This window comes from Microcebus murinus, chromosome 30 (genome assembly GCF_040939455.1).
Source record: "Microcebus murinus isolate Inina chromosome 30, M.murinus_Inina_mat1.0, whole genome shotgun sequence".
Classification (NCBI taxonomy): Eukaryota; Metazoa; Chordata; class Mammalia; order Primates; family Cheirogaleidae; genus Microcebus; species Microcebus murinus.
The window spans coordinates 6,216,715-6,233,001 of record NC_134133.1 but is presented as its reverse complement, the minus strand read 5'-3'; the positions used below and the strand labels follow the sequence as shown (position 1 = coordinate 6,233,001).

Here is a 16,287-nt window from a genome sequence, read left to right as displayed (position 1 = left end):
CTGCAAAAGCCAATGAGCTGGGGCTGTCTAAGGCCATTGCAGGTTGCAGAGTCCTCAGATCCAGTGACGGTGATAATGGAGGGAGGAAGAAGCAGTGAAGCCAGGCCCTCCTCCCCTACCCGACACCAGTCTACCCAGCCCACAGGTCTGACTTTGTTCTCTAATCACCGAAAGCCAGAACCTGCCTCCGGAAGTCCTTCTGCACGTGCAGTAGGGGTCAGGCTTGGGGGTTCCATCAGTGCCTGCCAAATCATGAGCCCATACAAGAAGTCACTTAACCTAGCACTCTGGGAGGCCAAGGTGGGAGGATCGCTCAAGGTCAGGAGTTCAAAACCATCCTGAGCAAGATCGAGATCCCGTCTCTACTAAAAATACAAAGAAATTAATTGCCCAACTAAAAATATATAAAAAAAAATTAACCAGGCATGGTGGGGCATGACTATAGTCCCAGCTACTTGGGAGGCTGAGGCAGAAGGATCGCTTGAGCCTAGGAATTTGAGGTTGCTGTGAGCTAGGCTGATGCCACAGCACTTTAGCCCAAGCAACAGAGTGAGACTATGTCTAAAAAAAGAAGAAGAAGAAGTCACTTAAGAGCAGGTGTCGTCAAACTACAGCCTGCAGGCCACATGCAACCCGCCGAGGACCGGGTGTTTTTGCCGCCGCTGCCTGTCCTGCTTAGCAGCCGTCTCGTCCCAGGCCCACAGTGCGCACTCTCCAACGGTCTGAGGGACAGTGAACTGGGCCCCTGTTTAAAAAGTTTGAGGGCCCCTGCTTAAGAGTCTTGATCCTGCTGAATCAGCGTTCCCCTTTGAAGTCTAGTCTCCTGTTGGTGGGGCAGGTGTCTCTGCTTTCTCTTTTTATGTTCTTTAAGGCTAAAGATGCTTCTAAGAGTGGGTGCTTTAGATGGGGGCTTGGCTCCTGGGGTCTTGCAGGGATTGTCTCGGCGCTTCCTGTTGGCATACACGGTGTAACTGCAACCCTAATATTGGGTCAGGCCCCCTGGGGAGAACCCCTCAGATTTTCTAGTCAATCCAGCTGGAGCCCTTAATCCTAAGGCAGGTAGGTCCTTGTGTTGCTACATGACGCTGAGTTCACCTACAACACAAGGGAGACGTGCAGGTGGCAGTTTTGCAGCTGGTGGTGGCCAAGCCTGCGTGCATCCTCTGATGGCTGGAGCTTTGGTTGACTATTGACACAGCCCAGAGAGTGCAAGCAAAGGCCAAAATATTTTCTCCTCCCGGCCAGACCACTTGCAGCCAAGCACGTTTGCAGAGATTTCCCCTGTCATTAGGGCCACTGGTGACCAGGTTTAAATTAAAGCCCAGACTTGCCAGTGGGCGGAGGGGTGATTCCGTTATTTGCAGCCTTTTGTCTGACAGAAACTGTTTTTGTCATTTTGATTAGAGAACCCTATGATTTGAAGACTTTTGCGTTGATCAGTTAATAGGAAATTTTTCCTTTTAGAAAAATGAATCAAAAGCCTGTGTGGGAATCAGCCAGGGACCGTGAGCTTCATGGATAACTGCTTTTACTCCGCCGTTCGCTGTTGAACTTGACCCTAGTTGCTTAACCTCTCTGTGCATTGATCTCCGTATCTGTAAAATTGGAGTATTCAAAGTACATACTTCATGGAGCTGTAAAATAGGAGAACATAGTGAAGTAAATAACGAAATCCTGCATTCTGAACTCAGCTACCTGGTTTTTGTATCCCAGCTCTATAATTTGAGGATCATAATAGAACTAACTTCATGGAACTATTTTAAGTTACTAAATAAATTAATCTTTATAAAGCTTTTAGAACAGGGCCTGGCACCTATAGTAAGGGCTGTTTAAATGTTTGCAGCTTATGAATTCTCAAACAAGTGCCTGGCATATACGAAAAGCTAAATAAATATTAAGTCTTGCTCAACTAATCTCTTCCAAAAGGAAATTGAAATTTTAATTATTCTACTCTAGTTGATTTCTGTTGGGGTTTTTGCATTATCCCCCAGTTGCTTAGACTTTTAGAGTGCAGTGGTACACATTTGCCCAAACATCTGTGCTGGTTGTTCTTCGTGGAAGGTAGCAGAGGAGAGAGGAGGCATCAAGCTTGGGAGGAATATTCCTATAGTCACAGGTGTGCCTGGGCAGTCACTAGAGTCCTGAGGTGGCCTAGGAATGTTCTGGAAGCCATGGTGGAAGCCCACTTAGGAGCTAAGTTAACCCATTAGTGGGACCCTGATAGTCTTGTTATATACCTAACAAGGATGAAGAGAGAATCCCAGATTTAAATTCAGGGCTAGATCTCTGGAGAATGCATTCAGCGACTAGAACCTTCTCTGACTCATGAAGGAAGCTGGCTGATCTCTGAGCCTGCTTGGGAGCATTATAAGACAGTAGCCGTAGTAATCTTCTCTTTTACACTGTTCCTTCTGCCACAAGCCTTTTGCACATGCTGTCCCTGCTACCTAAAATGTTGTTCTTCACCTTTTTGCTCCTATTTAATTTTCACCTAATGAATGTCATGTCAGAACCATGCAGTGTCTGCTGTCAAAGTGCCAGGATGCACATCCAGCTTCGCTTCCTGGGAGCTGCGTGACCTTGGGCAGACACTAACCCACTCCATGACATCGTTGTGTCTCAGCTTAACGGTCACTTCTTCCCTTTAAGGGGAGATAACTCTATTTTTTGTAAAAAAAAAAAAAAAAAAAGCAGCAGCCTATTTCTGGGGCTGTCTTTTTCAAGTTCAGGATTGTGCCTTGGTTGGGTCTCACTTAGATCTGGATGAGGCTCGGGTGGAATCATAGTGACACATAGCCAGGTCTGGTATTGCACATCACCAGTGGCCCGACATTTTTCTTTTTACAGTGATGACCTCGTTATGTCCCCAAATGTGTACCATGGATTATGAGTTCATGGTGCTAGAGAAGAGTTCTATGGTGAAACGAGATTGGGAAGGGGTGGGTTAAACACAGTCAGGCCTGTTTCTTTTTTTGCATGACTTTCAGAGCCTCGACTATGCTAGAGTGTTCTATTTCCTGGGGAGCGGGGAGGGAAAGGTCATGGTACCTGGCGGTGTTCATCATGGAACCTGTTTTCTGTGAATTATAATGTGGTGCTGAGTGCTGAGAACACACCCTGAGAAATGCGGCTTTGTTTTCTGAGTCTCTCCCACCGCCAAATGCTAGGCTTCCCAGGATGTAAACAAACATAAGGCTTGCGATGCTTGACTGTGCGTCTGCGGCATGGTGCGACTTACCAGTGTGCTTTTCTTTTCCCTTTCTCCCCCAACAGAGAAAGAGACCTTCCTGGATCCTTTCGTCCTCCGGGACCTCCTGCCCGCGTCCCTGGGCAGCTATTACCGGTACACAGGTTCTTTGACCACCCCGCCGTGTAGCGAGATCGTGGAGTGGATAGTTTTCCGGAGACCCGTCCCCATCTCCTACCACCAGGTAGACATTCTTCCTCAAACGGGACTTCCGTGCTCGCTTGTTTTGTGTCAACTGAACTACCATTGCTAGAATACACCAGTGTGGATTTTATTTTATTTTTTGACACTCTGCTCTTCACTGATTGCTTTCGTCTTTCCAACAAACATGTTTTTGAACCCAAGAATTGTAAAATCTAAGACACGGTTTCTCAGTTGCAAATTAACCAGCTGAGGGAAATTGCAGGCATGGCATTAGATACTGCCAGGCGCGGTGGCTCATGCCTGCAATCCTACCACTTTGGGAGGCCGAGGCAGGAGGATCGCTTGAGCCTGTAAAGTTCGAGACCAGCCTGGGCAACATAGTGAGACCCCCATCTCTACAAAAAAAAAATAAAAACATTAGCTAGGCATGGTGGTGCATGCCTGTAGTCATAGCTGCTCAGGAGGCTGAGGTGAGGGGAATCACTTGAACCCAAGGGTTCCAGGCTGCAGTGAGCTATGATGGCACCCCAGCAGCCTGGGCAACAGCATGGGACCCTATCTCAAATGTAATAAAATTATATGTTGATTAAGTATTCTGTCTTAGGAGAGGATAATAATTAAAGTGTGCAATGATGGCATCTAGTGCCAGAGACTCTTCTAAGCTCTTTATATGCGTTCACCATTTAATCTTCATGAAGAGCAGCCTTACAAGGTAGGTACTATTTGCACCCCCATTTTATAGAGGAGACCAAGAGACACAAGGCCATATAGCTGGTAACCAAGCCATCGTGCCTGATCCCAAAGACCACTAAGCCAGCCCGCAGTTCAGAAAAGAGAGAGATTTGGGTACATAAAGAAATGAAATAAAACATACCATGGATTGGATTCTTCTGTGTGCCAAGCCCTTCTTCACTAAGCACTGTACACATGTCGACTGAGTCAGTGGCAAAACAGCATTGAAAGACGGGTGTCACGCTACCGTGGTTCACAGAGGACGTCACTGCATGGGGAGATTGGGTACCACGCCCGGAGGTTCATGGTTGGTGAATGACAAAGCCAGAAACCAAGCCTGGGTTTGTCTGATTCCAAAACCCACGTTCCTGAGCGCTGTCCTGTACTGCTTCTCTGAGTGTGGCCTGAGCAAATGTCACAGGAAGGCAGGATTTAGGCTGAACACTAACCTTAGGTGGGAATTGGTAAAACGCAGATGGGGTTCAGATATGTGAGAGGAAGGGGAACTGTCAGGGAGATGAGGGGTCTTTAAAAGTCACCGTGTGAGGATTTAATAGATGGAAGGGGAGAATTCTTAGAAGGGTTATATTAGCTGTCCAAAATTTAGCATGTACTGAGTTAGAAAAAGCAAGATTTCTTCTGAAAAATTCTGCAAAATAGACCCAGGCACAATAGGTAGGATTTGTAAGAAAGTAGATTTGAGCCATTAACCAGGTTCATATCAGGGCATTTCATAGGAATGACACTCCCCCCCTAATATGATTGCTCTAATACTAGTTACAAGGGCTGGCTACCAGCTGATAGTAAACTGGGTCTAGTGACAAGTGTTCAAGGAGACAGGTATGAATAGATGTTGGCCAGCCACCAGATTGGCTGGCCTTGGGTCTTGAGTCATCAGAGGTACCAGGTGGCCTCCTAAGACATCCAGGGTTGCCCTTCTAGGGACAAATGGAACAGGTTGTCTAAAAGGAGGGAGGGGCAAGAGAGACACTTTATCCTGCTAACAAAGGTAGGTAGGTTGGGGCCAGGCTAAATAGATTTATCTGGCCTCACCGCTGCTGGCACTCGTTTTCCTTTGAGATTTTTTTTTTCTTCTTCTAATTCCACTCTGGAGAAAAAGGAAGGGCTTGGTGATTTGGTTTCTGAACAGGATCTGCCAGCCTTAAGAAGATGTTGAAATGAGGAAAGAGTTTTCTTCCTACTAGTGAAGTCAACATGGTTTTATTTAAAAAAATAAAATGACAGTCCAAATATTTTTATCTACAGAGTTGGTGAGAGGGTTGTTTTTGTTTTGTTTTGTTTTGTTTTTTGTTTTGTTTTTAAGGCTCCTTTTGGTCAATTAAGATAAATGTTTTTGTCTTTGAGGATTTTAATGTTTAAGATAATGGAGTTAAGAAGTACAGGTTTGGGCACCTTTTTTGCTGGATGCCAGGTGAGAGGAGAAGCAAAGGGTAGTACCATGTTTCCCTGAAAATAAGACCTCCCCATAAAATAAGCCCCAGCAGGATTTCTAAGCATTTGCGCAGTAGAAGCCCTACCCCGAAAATAAGCCCTAGTGATGGGCGTGGCTATGAAAATAAGCCCTAGTGCTGGGCGTGGCTATGAAAATAAGCCCTAGTGATGGGCATGGCTACACAGCGCAACTGCACAACCTATGCATTTCGTCTCGGAGCAGGAAAGAAGACCAGCAGCCCTTCTCATCTACCCCATGAGAGCTCTATGGCTCAACACCAGAGATTGGGGCCAGTTCTTCTAAAGGAAATAGTCACAAGACATTCAGAATGGAATTTGGGGTTTGGAGAGTAATGATGATGTTCCAGAAGAAGACGACTTAACTCTATTTGAATAAATGTAGATTGCTGTACCGTACTTAAAAAAAAATAACACATCTCCTGAAAACAAGCCCTAGGGTGTTGTCTTGAGGAAAAATAAATATAAGACTCTGTCTTATTTTCGGGGAAACACAGTAGTTGATCAACTGGAAAGAAATAGGGACCATTAACATTGACAAGGTTTCATTGCAGCTCCAGAGCCGTGGTGGGTTCTAACAAAAGACAGAATTTGGGGCTTGCATGTCTCGTCAATTACAGAAGCATTCTGAGCCCCATTTTGGTAGCTGGGGCTCTGAAAAAGTGCTTTCTTAAGATCTGTTTAGCTTCCCACTCTCTGCCATCCATACATTCAAGAAGAAATAATGGAAGAGTTTTCTCTATTTTCAGGAAAATAGAAAAGAAATAAACTAATCCTATTTGCTTTCCAGTTTCTCTACTATAAACCATCTTCGGAGAACACTTGGCTTTATCAGACACTGCTTCCTACGTCCCTCTCTCTCTCTTCCAAGGGAGGAAACAACCCATGTTCATTTGGCCAAACTGGATCATTGCTGGCCAGCATCGTAGAGGTCACGGCTGTGTCCGCCCTGGCAAAGGAAAGCGTTAGCCATCCAAGCATTATCCCACCCTGACCCTGCCAACATTCTTTCTGAAGTTAGCACAGAATGTTCGTCTCAGAAAGGCCAACAGCCAACTCGGGAAAGCCGAGCAGTTCTTCTATCAGAAAGAAAACATTCCTAGTCCTTCATTCCTCCCCTAAAGTCTCTTGTTTCTTCTCTTCTCTCTGGTCCAGCGTGGGTGCCTGCCCACAGTGAACACGAGAGCTTGTTCCATAAACCATAGTGGTTAGCACACACTCTTGACTTGTATCCAGTGTCCTGGGATTTGTTTTATTCTAGAACAGTGGTTCTCAGATGATGGTTCTTTGCCCATTGCCAGCTAACCCAACCCTCCCTTGCCAGGACTGTTTGCTGCTTTTAGGTTAAAATATGGCACTGCCTATAATTTTCCCCAGCATGAATTTTACTAAAGTGCTTCTTGGGGGTACTATTAAAAAGGCAGTAAATAAGTCTGAATGCATCCAGTTGATTTCCCTTTGGGCATTTGATTTTTTTTTTTTTCCCTAATAGGAAGCTGGAGTGGATCAGAAAAATTTATTTGCATGACTCTCTTAAACCAAAGGTATCTCTGTTGGAAAGAGTAGAGCAGCTCTTTGGTGTTATGAAGATGTGCTTTGGAGGCAAACTGCCTGGGTTTCATGGCTTCATTCTTTGGCCAGATTACTCATTTTTCTACCTGGTACCTCAGTTGTCTCATCTGCAAATGTTGATGGTAATAATAAAAACACCTAGACTAGCACCTGGTACCACAGGAAGTACTTGGGAAATACTTAGGTGGGCTTTTTATTGCTGTTATTGAAAAATAACCAAGCTTCTAGGGCAGCACTATCCAGTGGTAATAAAACAAGCCACATACATCATTTTAAAGTCTCTAATAGTCATATTAAAAAAGGAAAAGAGGCCAGGCATGGTGGCTTATGCCCATAATCCTAGCACTCTGAGGGGCCGAGGTAGGAGGATAGCTTGAGCTCAGGAGTTCGAGACCAGCCTGGGCAAGAGTGAGACCCCTGTCTCTAACATAAAAAATAAAAACACATTAAAAATAAATTATATCAAATATCTTTTAAAAAAATAAAATAAAACCCACATTACATTTAAAAAAAGGAAAAGAGAAACAGGTGAACTTGATTTTAATACTATAGTTTATTTAACCCAATAGAGCCATGATGGTATCATTTCAACATGCAGCTAGCCACATTTCCAAATGCAATAGCCACGTGTGGCTACCAGCTGTCAGAGCTCTTAAAGATTTATCTCAAAGCCACAACGACTGGTGAGTCACTCAATTCAGGAAGTTTCTGTTCCATCACAGAGTGTGCAGTGCATGTGAATAAAGAAGGTTCTTAAATGGTGGTGACGATGCCATCGTTAATCCAAAAGAGAGAGATTTTGTTGTTCATTATGGTTAAGTCCTTAAATTGCCTTCATGAAATACCATAACTGCAGGATGGACATGGCCATGCGTTTTGCTAGCTCTTCTCAGATTTCATTTTTGCAGCTATGGTTCAGTAAGTAAAACTTTGGATGCTCCAGGCTATTGAGAATTTAATATCCCATCATTATTGTCTGGTTTAATAATGAGGCAGCAAAACAGAGCCTAGCCTGTCATCCTTCAAATGTGTGATGGAGCTGAAGTCACTCCATGACCTTAGGTGATACATTTTAGTTCCTAATGCTTTTCCTTGGCTTTCTTATTGCACGAATAATGGACTCTGGTTTTGTTTCATTGCTATTATATGCCCACCCCTTAAAATATTGTGTGTATCAGCCTTTTAATGGCTCATAATCATATTGCTCTTGGATTTTTCTCCTTTCTTCCCTTCATCCACAGTGGTCCCCTGCCCAGGTCCTGGGGACAGCAGCTCCTGCCACGCATGAGTGGCGTGAATAAATTTCAACTCTCCTTTGATTCGAACCGACAGATTAAAAACTAATTATTCTCTGTAATACTTTTGTAATAAAAACTAAGTTGAAGTGATTTATATACACTTCCAGCCAACACATTTGCAATTCAAGGTTAAAATTGTTCTTGAAACAGCACCAGTTGAACCACAATTACAACTCCCCAAGCAGGGATAAAAAGAAAGAGATGTTTTACACTTTCCCTTCGAAAGTTTAAGAGTCAATTTAACATTATGGAAATAAAAACTTTCATTTATTTTTACTAAATGGTAAGGACTTCATTAGTTGTATTAAAGTAAAGATAAATCCAACCGTGTTTGTTACCCTTGTTTGAAAAGGGTCAGGTGAATGGAAGCTTTGGGAGGTGGAGAACATTTTCTCTCTGTGCCTGCCATCTTGTTTGTGCTTCCAGTGCTTTCTGTGCTGGGGCATGGGTGGTTTCTTTTCAGAGTGCAGAATAAGGCATAGATTTATGTCGCCGGGGCTGGGTGCCCTGTATGGAATGGCTGTGGGGTCAGCTAAAGGGAATTGTTTGGGCACTTCTACTATCAACGAATTCAATTTCTCTACCACAGTGTTATTCTTGCCATCAATCCTGCTCGGGGGTGGGTGTGTGTGTGTGTGTGTGTGTGTGTGTGTGTGTGTCATGAAGTGGCTGAGATCATGCAAAACAGAGTCACGCGGACCTAAGGTTCTAATCCTCACTTCACCTTGCTTCCTGTGTGACCTCAGGCATGTTACTTAATGTCTCCAAACCCAGTTTTCCTTATTAGTCAATAACGCTAATACTAATACTAGTATTCATTATTATAATATCACCGACCTTATGGGATTTCTGTGAAGATTAAGAGAAAGTACATAACACTCTTAGTGTTATGCAAGTATGATGACTTGCATATAGTAAGTGCTCAGTAAATACGAGCTGCTACTGTTAATGCTATAATAATAGTGTTATTCGTAATGTTGCTTTAATGTTACTATCTTAAGCTTTGAAAGAAAAGTTAGAAACCCAAGTAATGTCTGCAAAGTGCTTAACAAAGTACCTGGTACATAATAGGTTGGATCAAAATGAGTTATAAGGAAGAAAAGGAGTAGAAAGCAGATCTTACAGTTGTTGTAACCTCGGAGTACAATCGTAGTAATAGTTACCACATTCCTCATAAAACAATAATAATAGCAATAGGAGTGGTAATAACACTTGCTGAGCACCTGTTGTGTGCCAGGAATTATTCCAAATGCTTTATATATATATGGTAACTCACTGAATAGTTACAAAAGCCACATGAGGCAGGTAATGCTGTTATCGTCATTGTACAAATAAGGACACTGAAGCACAGAAAGAGTAAATAATTTGACCAAGATCACACATTCAGGGAGCAGGGTTTTAAAAACAGGATTTTGAATCCAAGTAGCAAGCGTAAGCGTTTTGAATATGCAGAATTGGGCACAGGCCAGATCTTTAGGGCCCTGACAGTTAAGAATGGAAGGCTGTTGAAAAGTATTGAACAGAGGCATGACACAATCTCATGTACATTTTTATGGAAGCACTGTATAGCTGCTAACCATATCTACACGGGTCAAACAGATTCAGCAGCAACCATGTTGACCGGTCAGAGGCCCAGAGAGACACAACTTTGTACAGTTTGTTCTCTGGCTCTAGCATTGCACAAGACTTCCATGTTGCATGATCGTAGGGGCCACCTTCTCGTGGTGGTCGTGTGGCATTCTTTGGAGTCCAGTAGGTGGAAGTCCAAGGCAAGGGTGAGGGTCAAGGCTTAGCCTAAAGCAGCTATGTAATGATGTATCAGTAGATTTCTGGCCCAGATGATCGCTGTCCTCATCTGACAAAAGTGAGAAATGCAGGCTCCTTCTACCAATCCAAGGATCATGGAGGTCTTTACTCACTGACCAAGCTTGCCAGTTGCCAAAGAGGCCACTGGCAATTTTCATTCAACTTAGAGAAATGATGGGGTTTTAGTAAATGCCACCAGCCTACCGAAGGACATCTGATGAGCTTGTCCTCCTTTTCCTCCTTTGTGTGACTGTCAAGCAAAGCTATGATCCAGTTGACAATATAATATCGTTCAGGTCATCAGCGTACTCTCAGAACCATCACTTCCTTCCTTCAAAATCTTTGGGCAAGTTGAGTTAATGACAAGGGAAGCCACCAACCTTTTAAGCCATAGGATGTCATTAAGCTGTAAGAGCAATTTAAGCGAAAGTATTTTTGTGTTAAATTCAGAACCTGCCTCTTTTTACAGTGATATGACTTGTTCTTTCCCGAGGCATCAGAAATAAACTTTTTCGGAGAACTAAAATGCTAGCTGTGGAAGGAAGCAAGTATTCTAGAGAATAAATAAACCTCAGAGTCTATTGCTAAGACAGTCTTCCAGGCCTTCCTTTTCTGGCATCTCAGAAATTAAACTGTTTCATGGGCAGACAGCTATCTCTTCCAGAGAATTTCCAGTCTAACTTGCTGTGTATGACAGCCCAGTCCTTTCTTTTAAAAAATCAGCCTGAGGCCAGGTGCAGTGGCTCACACCTGTAATCCTAGCACTATGGGAGGCTGAGGCAGGAGGATCGCTCAAGGTCAGGAGTTCGAGACCAGCCTGAAGAAGAGCGAGACCCCCCCAAAAAAACATTGAAAGAAATTAGCTGGACAACTAAAAAAATATATATAGAAAAAATTAGCCAGGCATGGTGGTGCATGCCTTGTAGTCCCAGCTACCCGGGAGGCTAAGCCAGGAGGATCGCTTGAGCCCGGGAGTTTGAGCTTGCTGTTAGCTAGGCTGACACCATGGCACTCACTCTAGCCCAGACAACAGAGTGAGACTCTGTCTCAAAATAAATAAATAAATAAATAAAAATAAAATAAAGTTAAGGAATTCTGCCTTCTATTCAACTCACATCTTCTAAGCCTTTAATGGAAGCCAGTTCCTTTCTCTGGCCTCTGGACATGGAGAAGAGCCAGTCAGCATCTTCTACATATAGGGGCCTTTAATCCAATTACTCCTTATTCGCCTCGTCTTCAGACTAAACAATTCCACTTCCTTTAACCTTTCATCACAGGATTTCTTCTCCGTCCTTTTCATCATTTTGGTTTGTCTTTCCCTGGACTGTCTCCAGAGGGTCTTCGTTGGTTCCTTTCATAGAATTTGAAGAAGTTATTTTCTCTTAAAAAATCAGAAATCTCTCGGGTTTTTTTGTTTGTTTGTTTTTGATGCATTCAGTTCTGACTTGGGTAGTCCTACCAAGTTGGGTCCACATCACTAGGTAGAGGTGATTTCTTTCAACATCTTTAGTTGTCTGCATCTGAGGGAGTCACATTTGGACAGAGTAAGCAGTCCAATTTTCTTAATTTTTCTGTCATTGATTGCCATTCTCTCTCTGCTATAAATGAAGAAGGAACAGCAGAGAGAAAAATGGAAAGGCAGTCTTCTGTCTGGAGACTGTATGAGCTGTTAGAAGTGAAGAGACTCACCCTGCTTGAAAGAACGTCCTGGGTCCTGTCCCTATTTATTGCCTTAATGCAGGCATCCTCAAACTTAGGCCCGGCCCGCAGGCCACATGCAGCCTGCAAAGGACGTTCATTATCTGGCCCACCAGGTGTTTTTGCCCCCGCTGCCTGTCCTGCTCAGCAGCCAACTGGTCCCGGGCCCACAGTGCGCATGTGTGGAATGTGCGCCCCACTCTCCAACGGCCCTCCAACGGTCTGAAGAACAGTGAACTGGCCCCCTGTTTACAAAGTTTGAGGACCCCTGTCTTAATGTAAAAGGCAGAAAAAGTTTCATGCTTTATTACAACTTCACAGAAGCAGCAGAGTTGGAGGGGAGGTAGAAGGATAGGTGAATCCACGTTCTGAAATGATTTTTCTTGGCTAAAATCACTGTGTGAATTCATGGCTTTCTCATGCAAAAGAGAGGGTGGTTCTGGCTGTTTTGGAAGCAGGTCACTTTCTGTGTCATTCTCACTCTGCTGTTGTCTGGGCTAGAGTGAGTGCCATGGTGTCAGCCTAGCTAACAGCAAGCTCAAACTCCTGGGCTCAAGCAATCCTCCTGGCTATCTGAGAAACACTGGAGTTAGCTCCAGGCTTCAAGATGACCACCCAGAATGGGCAGAAAGTCAAATTCCTCTTTTTCATTTTACACAATGGCGTTTTACCTTGGCTCCCTGAGGCCCAGGGCAGTCACTCAATGCCTGCTTGGAACCCTCTTTCTGACACCTGACTTTGTCATTCTCTCCTTGAGATCACATTCTTATTCGGCACTGGAGAAACCAGACCTGCCAGAAACAGTTTATTCATTTTTTTCTCTTCCTCCTGTCATTTTCTTTTCCTACCTCAAAGGACTTAGTATTTTTGGCAGCTGGGCATTTTAGGTTATGGTTCATTTCTTTGGTGGCAAGAATAAACTTTGTGACCCTTTGAGAAGAAGCCTCAATCACTGCTCCATCCCTCATATATAATAGAATGACCTTTTTTAATGATCAGAATGTTGACAGCCACAAAGAATCCCTTTTGTTAATAGAAATATGATCCTAGAGCCCTGGTTTTTTTTTTTTTTCTTTGTATTCCCTCAGAGTTTGATCAGCAGTCTTGTGGAAAGTGTTTTTTAATAATATTAATAATAATGATAGCCTCTAATCTTTATGGAAAGCTTACTGTGTACCAAGTAATTTACATAGATTTTAATCTTTTCAACAACATTATAAGATAGGTACTATTGTTGTATGTTTTACAGTTGAGGAAACTTGAGAAAGCTTTTCTGTGATGACCCATCTGGTAAATGTTGAACATGGGCAATTTAACTTGCAAGTCATGCATTTAGCATCTTGGCAACTTTGCTGAACTTGATTCCTGGTATGTCACAGGATGCTTGCTAATAAGAATTAAATCCCTGCTATTTATTGAGCTCTTACTATGTGCTAGGACCTGTTTCAAGCACTATACATGGATTAAATGTTTTGTCAGTATTTAAGTCTGACAAAAGCCCTATTGTTAGTTGAATACTGTGATTATCACCATTTTTTATTGAAGGAGAATGGAGTCTCAGTGATGTTAAACAGTTTGTTCAGGTTTGCAGACTGGGTGCATGATGGAGCTATCGTGTTTCCCGGAAAATAAGACAGGGCCTTATATTTTTCCTCAAGAAGACACCCTAGGGCTTATTTTCAGGAAATGTGTCGTTTTTTTTAAGTACGGTACAACAATCTACATTTATTCAAAGATAGTGAAGTCGTCGTCTTCTGGAACATCATCCTAACTCTCCAAACCCCAATTCCATCCTGAATTTCTTGCGACTCTATTTCCTTTAGAACCATTGGCCCCAGTCTGTCATGTCGAGCACTAGAGCTTTCATGGGGCAGATGAGAAGGGCTGCTCAGCGACAAAACGAAATGCATGGGTTGTGCAAATGCGCGAGTAGCCATGCCCATCACTAGGGCTTATTTTGGGGTAAGGCTTCTATTGCACAAATACTTAGAAATCCTGCTAGGGCTTATTTTACGGGTAGGTCTTATTTTCGGGAAACACGGTAGAATTCATTCCCAGGCAGTCTGGCTCCAGAACCTACCAGTTTGACCGCACCTCCGTGTTCTTTCCTGTAATACTAAAGGTCTTCCCGGGTGGGTACTGCAGAGAGACCCGGACTCTTGCTGAGACACAAACTCACAGAGAGTTTTGTGCAGCCCTCAAAAGCAGTGTTTTCCTGGTCAGTCGGCAGGACAGAAACCAGAGCCAGATGAACCTGTTGGGCAGCGATTCCAGCAGGCGGCCTCAGGCCCTGCTGGGTTTATCAGTGTTGGCATCAGGCGCTTCCTACCGTTTGTGTTCTTATCACCCCTGCCTGCTTTGGACCACATAGATTTTCTAATTGATGTTGGTTTTTTTTTCCCTCCCCTCCCTGGTTCTCTGTTCAGCTCGAGGCTTTTTATTCCATCTTCACCACGGAGCAGCAAGACCACGTCAAGTCGGTGGAATATCTGAGAAATAACTTTCGACCACAGCAGGATCTGAACAACAGGGTGGTGTCCAAATCCGCCGTCCGTGATGCCTGGAACCATGACATGACAGACTTCTTAGAAAACCCACTAGGGACAGAAGCCTCTAAAGGTATATTTGGATTAAGTGCCCTTGCCCAGAGGAAGATGCCTTATCATAAATTACTAAATTAAAAGGAGTTCAAAGCCAGCCAAGAATTGCAACTTGGTGTTAAGTGCATATGCTTCTCTGCTAAAAGAAACTTGTCTGGATGATAAATAGAAGCAGCTGTGGGAAGAACTTGTGTTAGATGGATGTGATATTTTGACTTTTGACTAATAATAGATCATTTTCCGCATTTTTAACCTTGTAATTTCAAAACTAACTGGTGGTGTCTAAACAGAGCTTTTTAACTGTTTCCCTGTTGATCTGGTGTTTATCTCTGAGTTCAGACATTAGGACCTTAGAATTACTTCCAGCACCCCAGTATGTGGCATTCTTAGTAACATTCACCCCAGGCAAGAACTATTAATACAACTCTAGCTTTCAATCCCACTGAAAATCCCTTGCTTTTTTCCAACTATTATTTAACAGTTTAATTCCTGTATCTGATAAACATGAGTTTATCCTTTTCGGGCACCTCAGTATTTTCCATTTCTATTCTCTCATGCAAAATGAACATGAGCTTCTCTCCCAGGAAACTAGAAAGTCTGAGTCTACCTTCACACCCCTTCTCTCGGGCTCTGGGATTTGTCATAATTGTGGCCCGGAGCTCAGGAAACACTTAGGGGAATAAAGCAAGCCCTAGTACTTGGAAGGGAAGAAGAAACAAGAAGGAATTTTCTTTTAGGTGTGAAAAGATGGATATTTCCCAACCCAGTGCTCTCCTTCTTCAAAATTGGGAGCTTGGGTAATATAGGAAGAGCTTGTCTCATTTTTCAACACTGGAAGTAGACTATGGTATTGTTAGTGTGGTCAGTTGTGTGTGAGGCTTTGTTTCAAGAGTGTCCCCACCCGTAACAAAAGGAACTGGTTTATTGGCGTATGATCTCTGAGAGATGGGGGAATGAGATTATATTCCAGAAATAACTGCGTTGGCATGCACTTTGATGATAAGAGTGAGCCATTTTCCAAGCTCATGCATCTGAAAAGGAGCTAAAAGAAGAGGAAAAGGAGTTTAAGAATGTGATCGTTTCCTTCCTGCCTGTGTGATTTTGTTTGAGGTTAGCAAGCAGAAGTGAGTCTGGCCTGGTTCCCTCTAGAGAAACGGCAGAGATTCAAGTACTTTGGGGCCAATGCTTTTTGTCAGGGGCATTGTTCTCTGGGAACAATTGGAGAATTAAGAAGCTCTCAGACCTGTAAAATATCTTAGGTTGGGCTGGCATAGAAAACCTCACATGGGCCTGGTGCAGTGGCACATGCCTGTAATCCTAGCACTCTGGGAGGCCGAGGCGGGAGGATCACTCGAGGTCAGGAGTTTGAGACCAGCCTGAGCAAGAGCAAGACCCCATCTCTACTAAAAATAGAAAGAAATTAATTGGCCAACTAAAAATATATAGAAAAACTTAGCCAGGCATGGTGGCGTATACCTGTAGTCCCAGCTACTTGGAAGGCTGAGGATCGGTTGAGCCCAGGAGACTGAGATTGCTGTGAGCTAGGCTGACACCATGGCACTCTAGCTGGGGCCACAGAGTGAGACTCTGTCTCAAAAAAAAAAAAAAAAAAAAAAACTCACATGGGCTAATTTTTTTTAACTTAGCTAAAAAAATTTTTTTTAAAAGTAGTCAAAATTGAAGGCCTTATCCCAAGAGGACTTGGGGGAAGTGGAGGGGG

The 16,287-nt window shown here is 43.5% G+C and overlaps 1 protein-coding gene across 2 annotated transcripts in view; it reads left to right on the top strand.

Annotated features, from left to right (window-relative positions):
• Positions 1-16,287, top strand: part of PTPRG (protein tyrosine phosphatase receptor type G) — a 699,041-nt gene that overhangs the window by 546,618 nt on the left and 136,136 nt on the right. For both annotated transcript variants that reach the window (XM_012748370.3, XM_012748369.2), the window contains exons 7-8: positions 3,274-3,431; positions 14,394-14,586. In XM_012748370.3, coding sequence (XP_012603824.1) covers positions 3,274-3,431; positions 14,394-14,586 — 351 coding nt within the window. The remainder of the gene's footprint in view (positions 1-3,273; positions 3,432-14,393; positions 14,587-16,287) is intronic.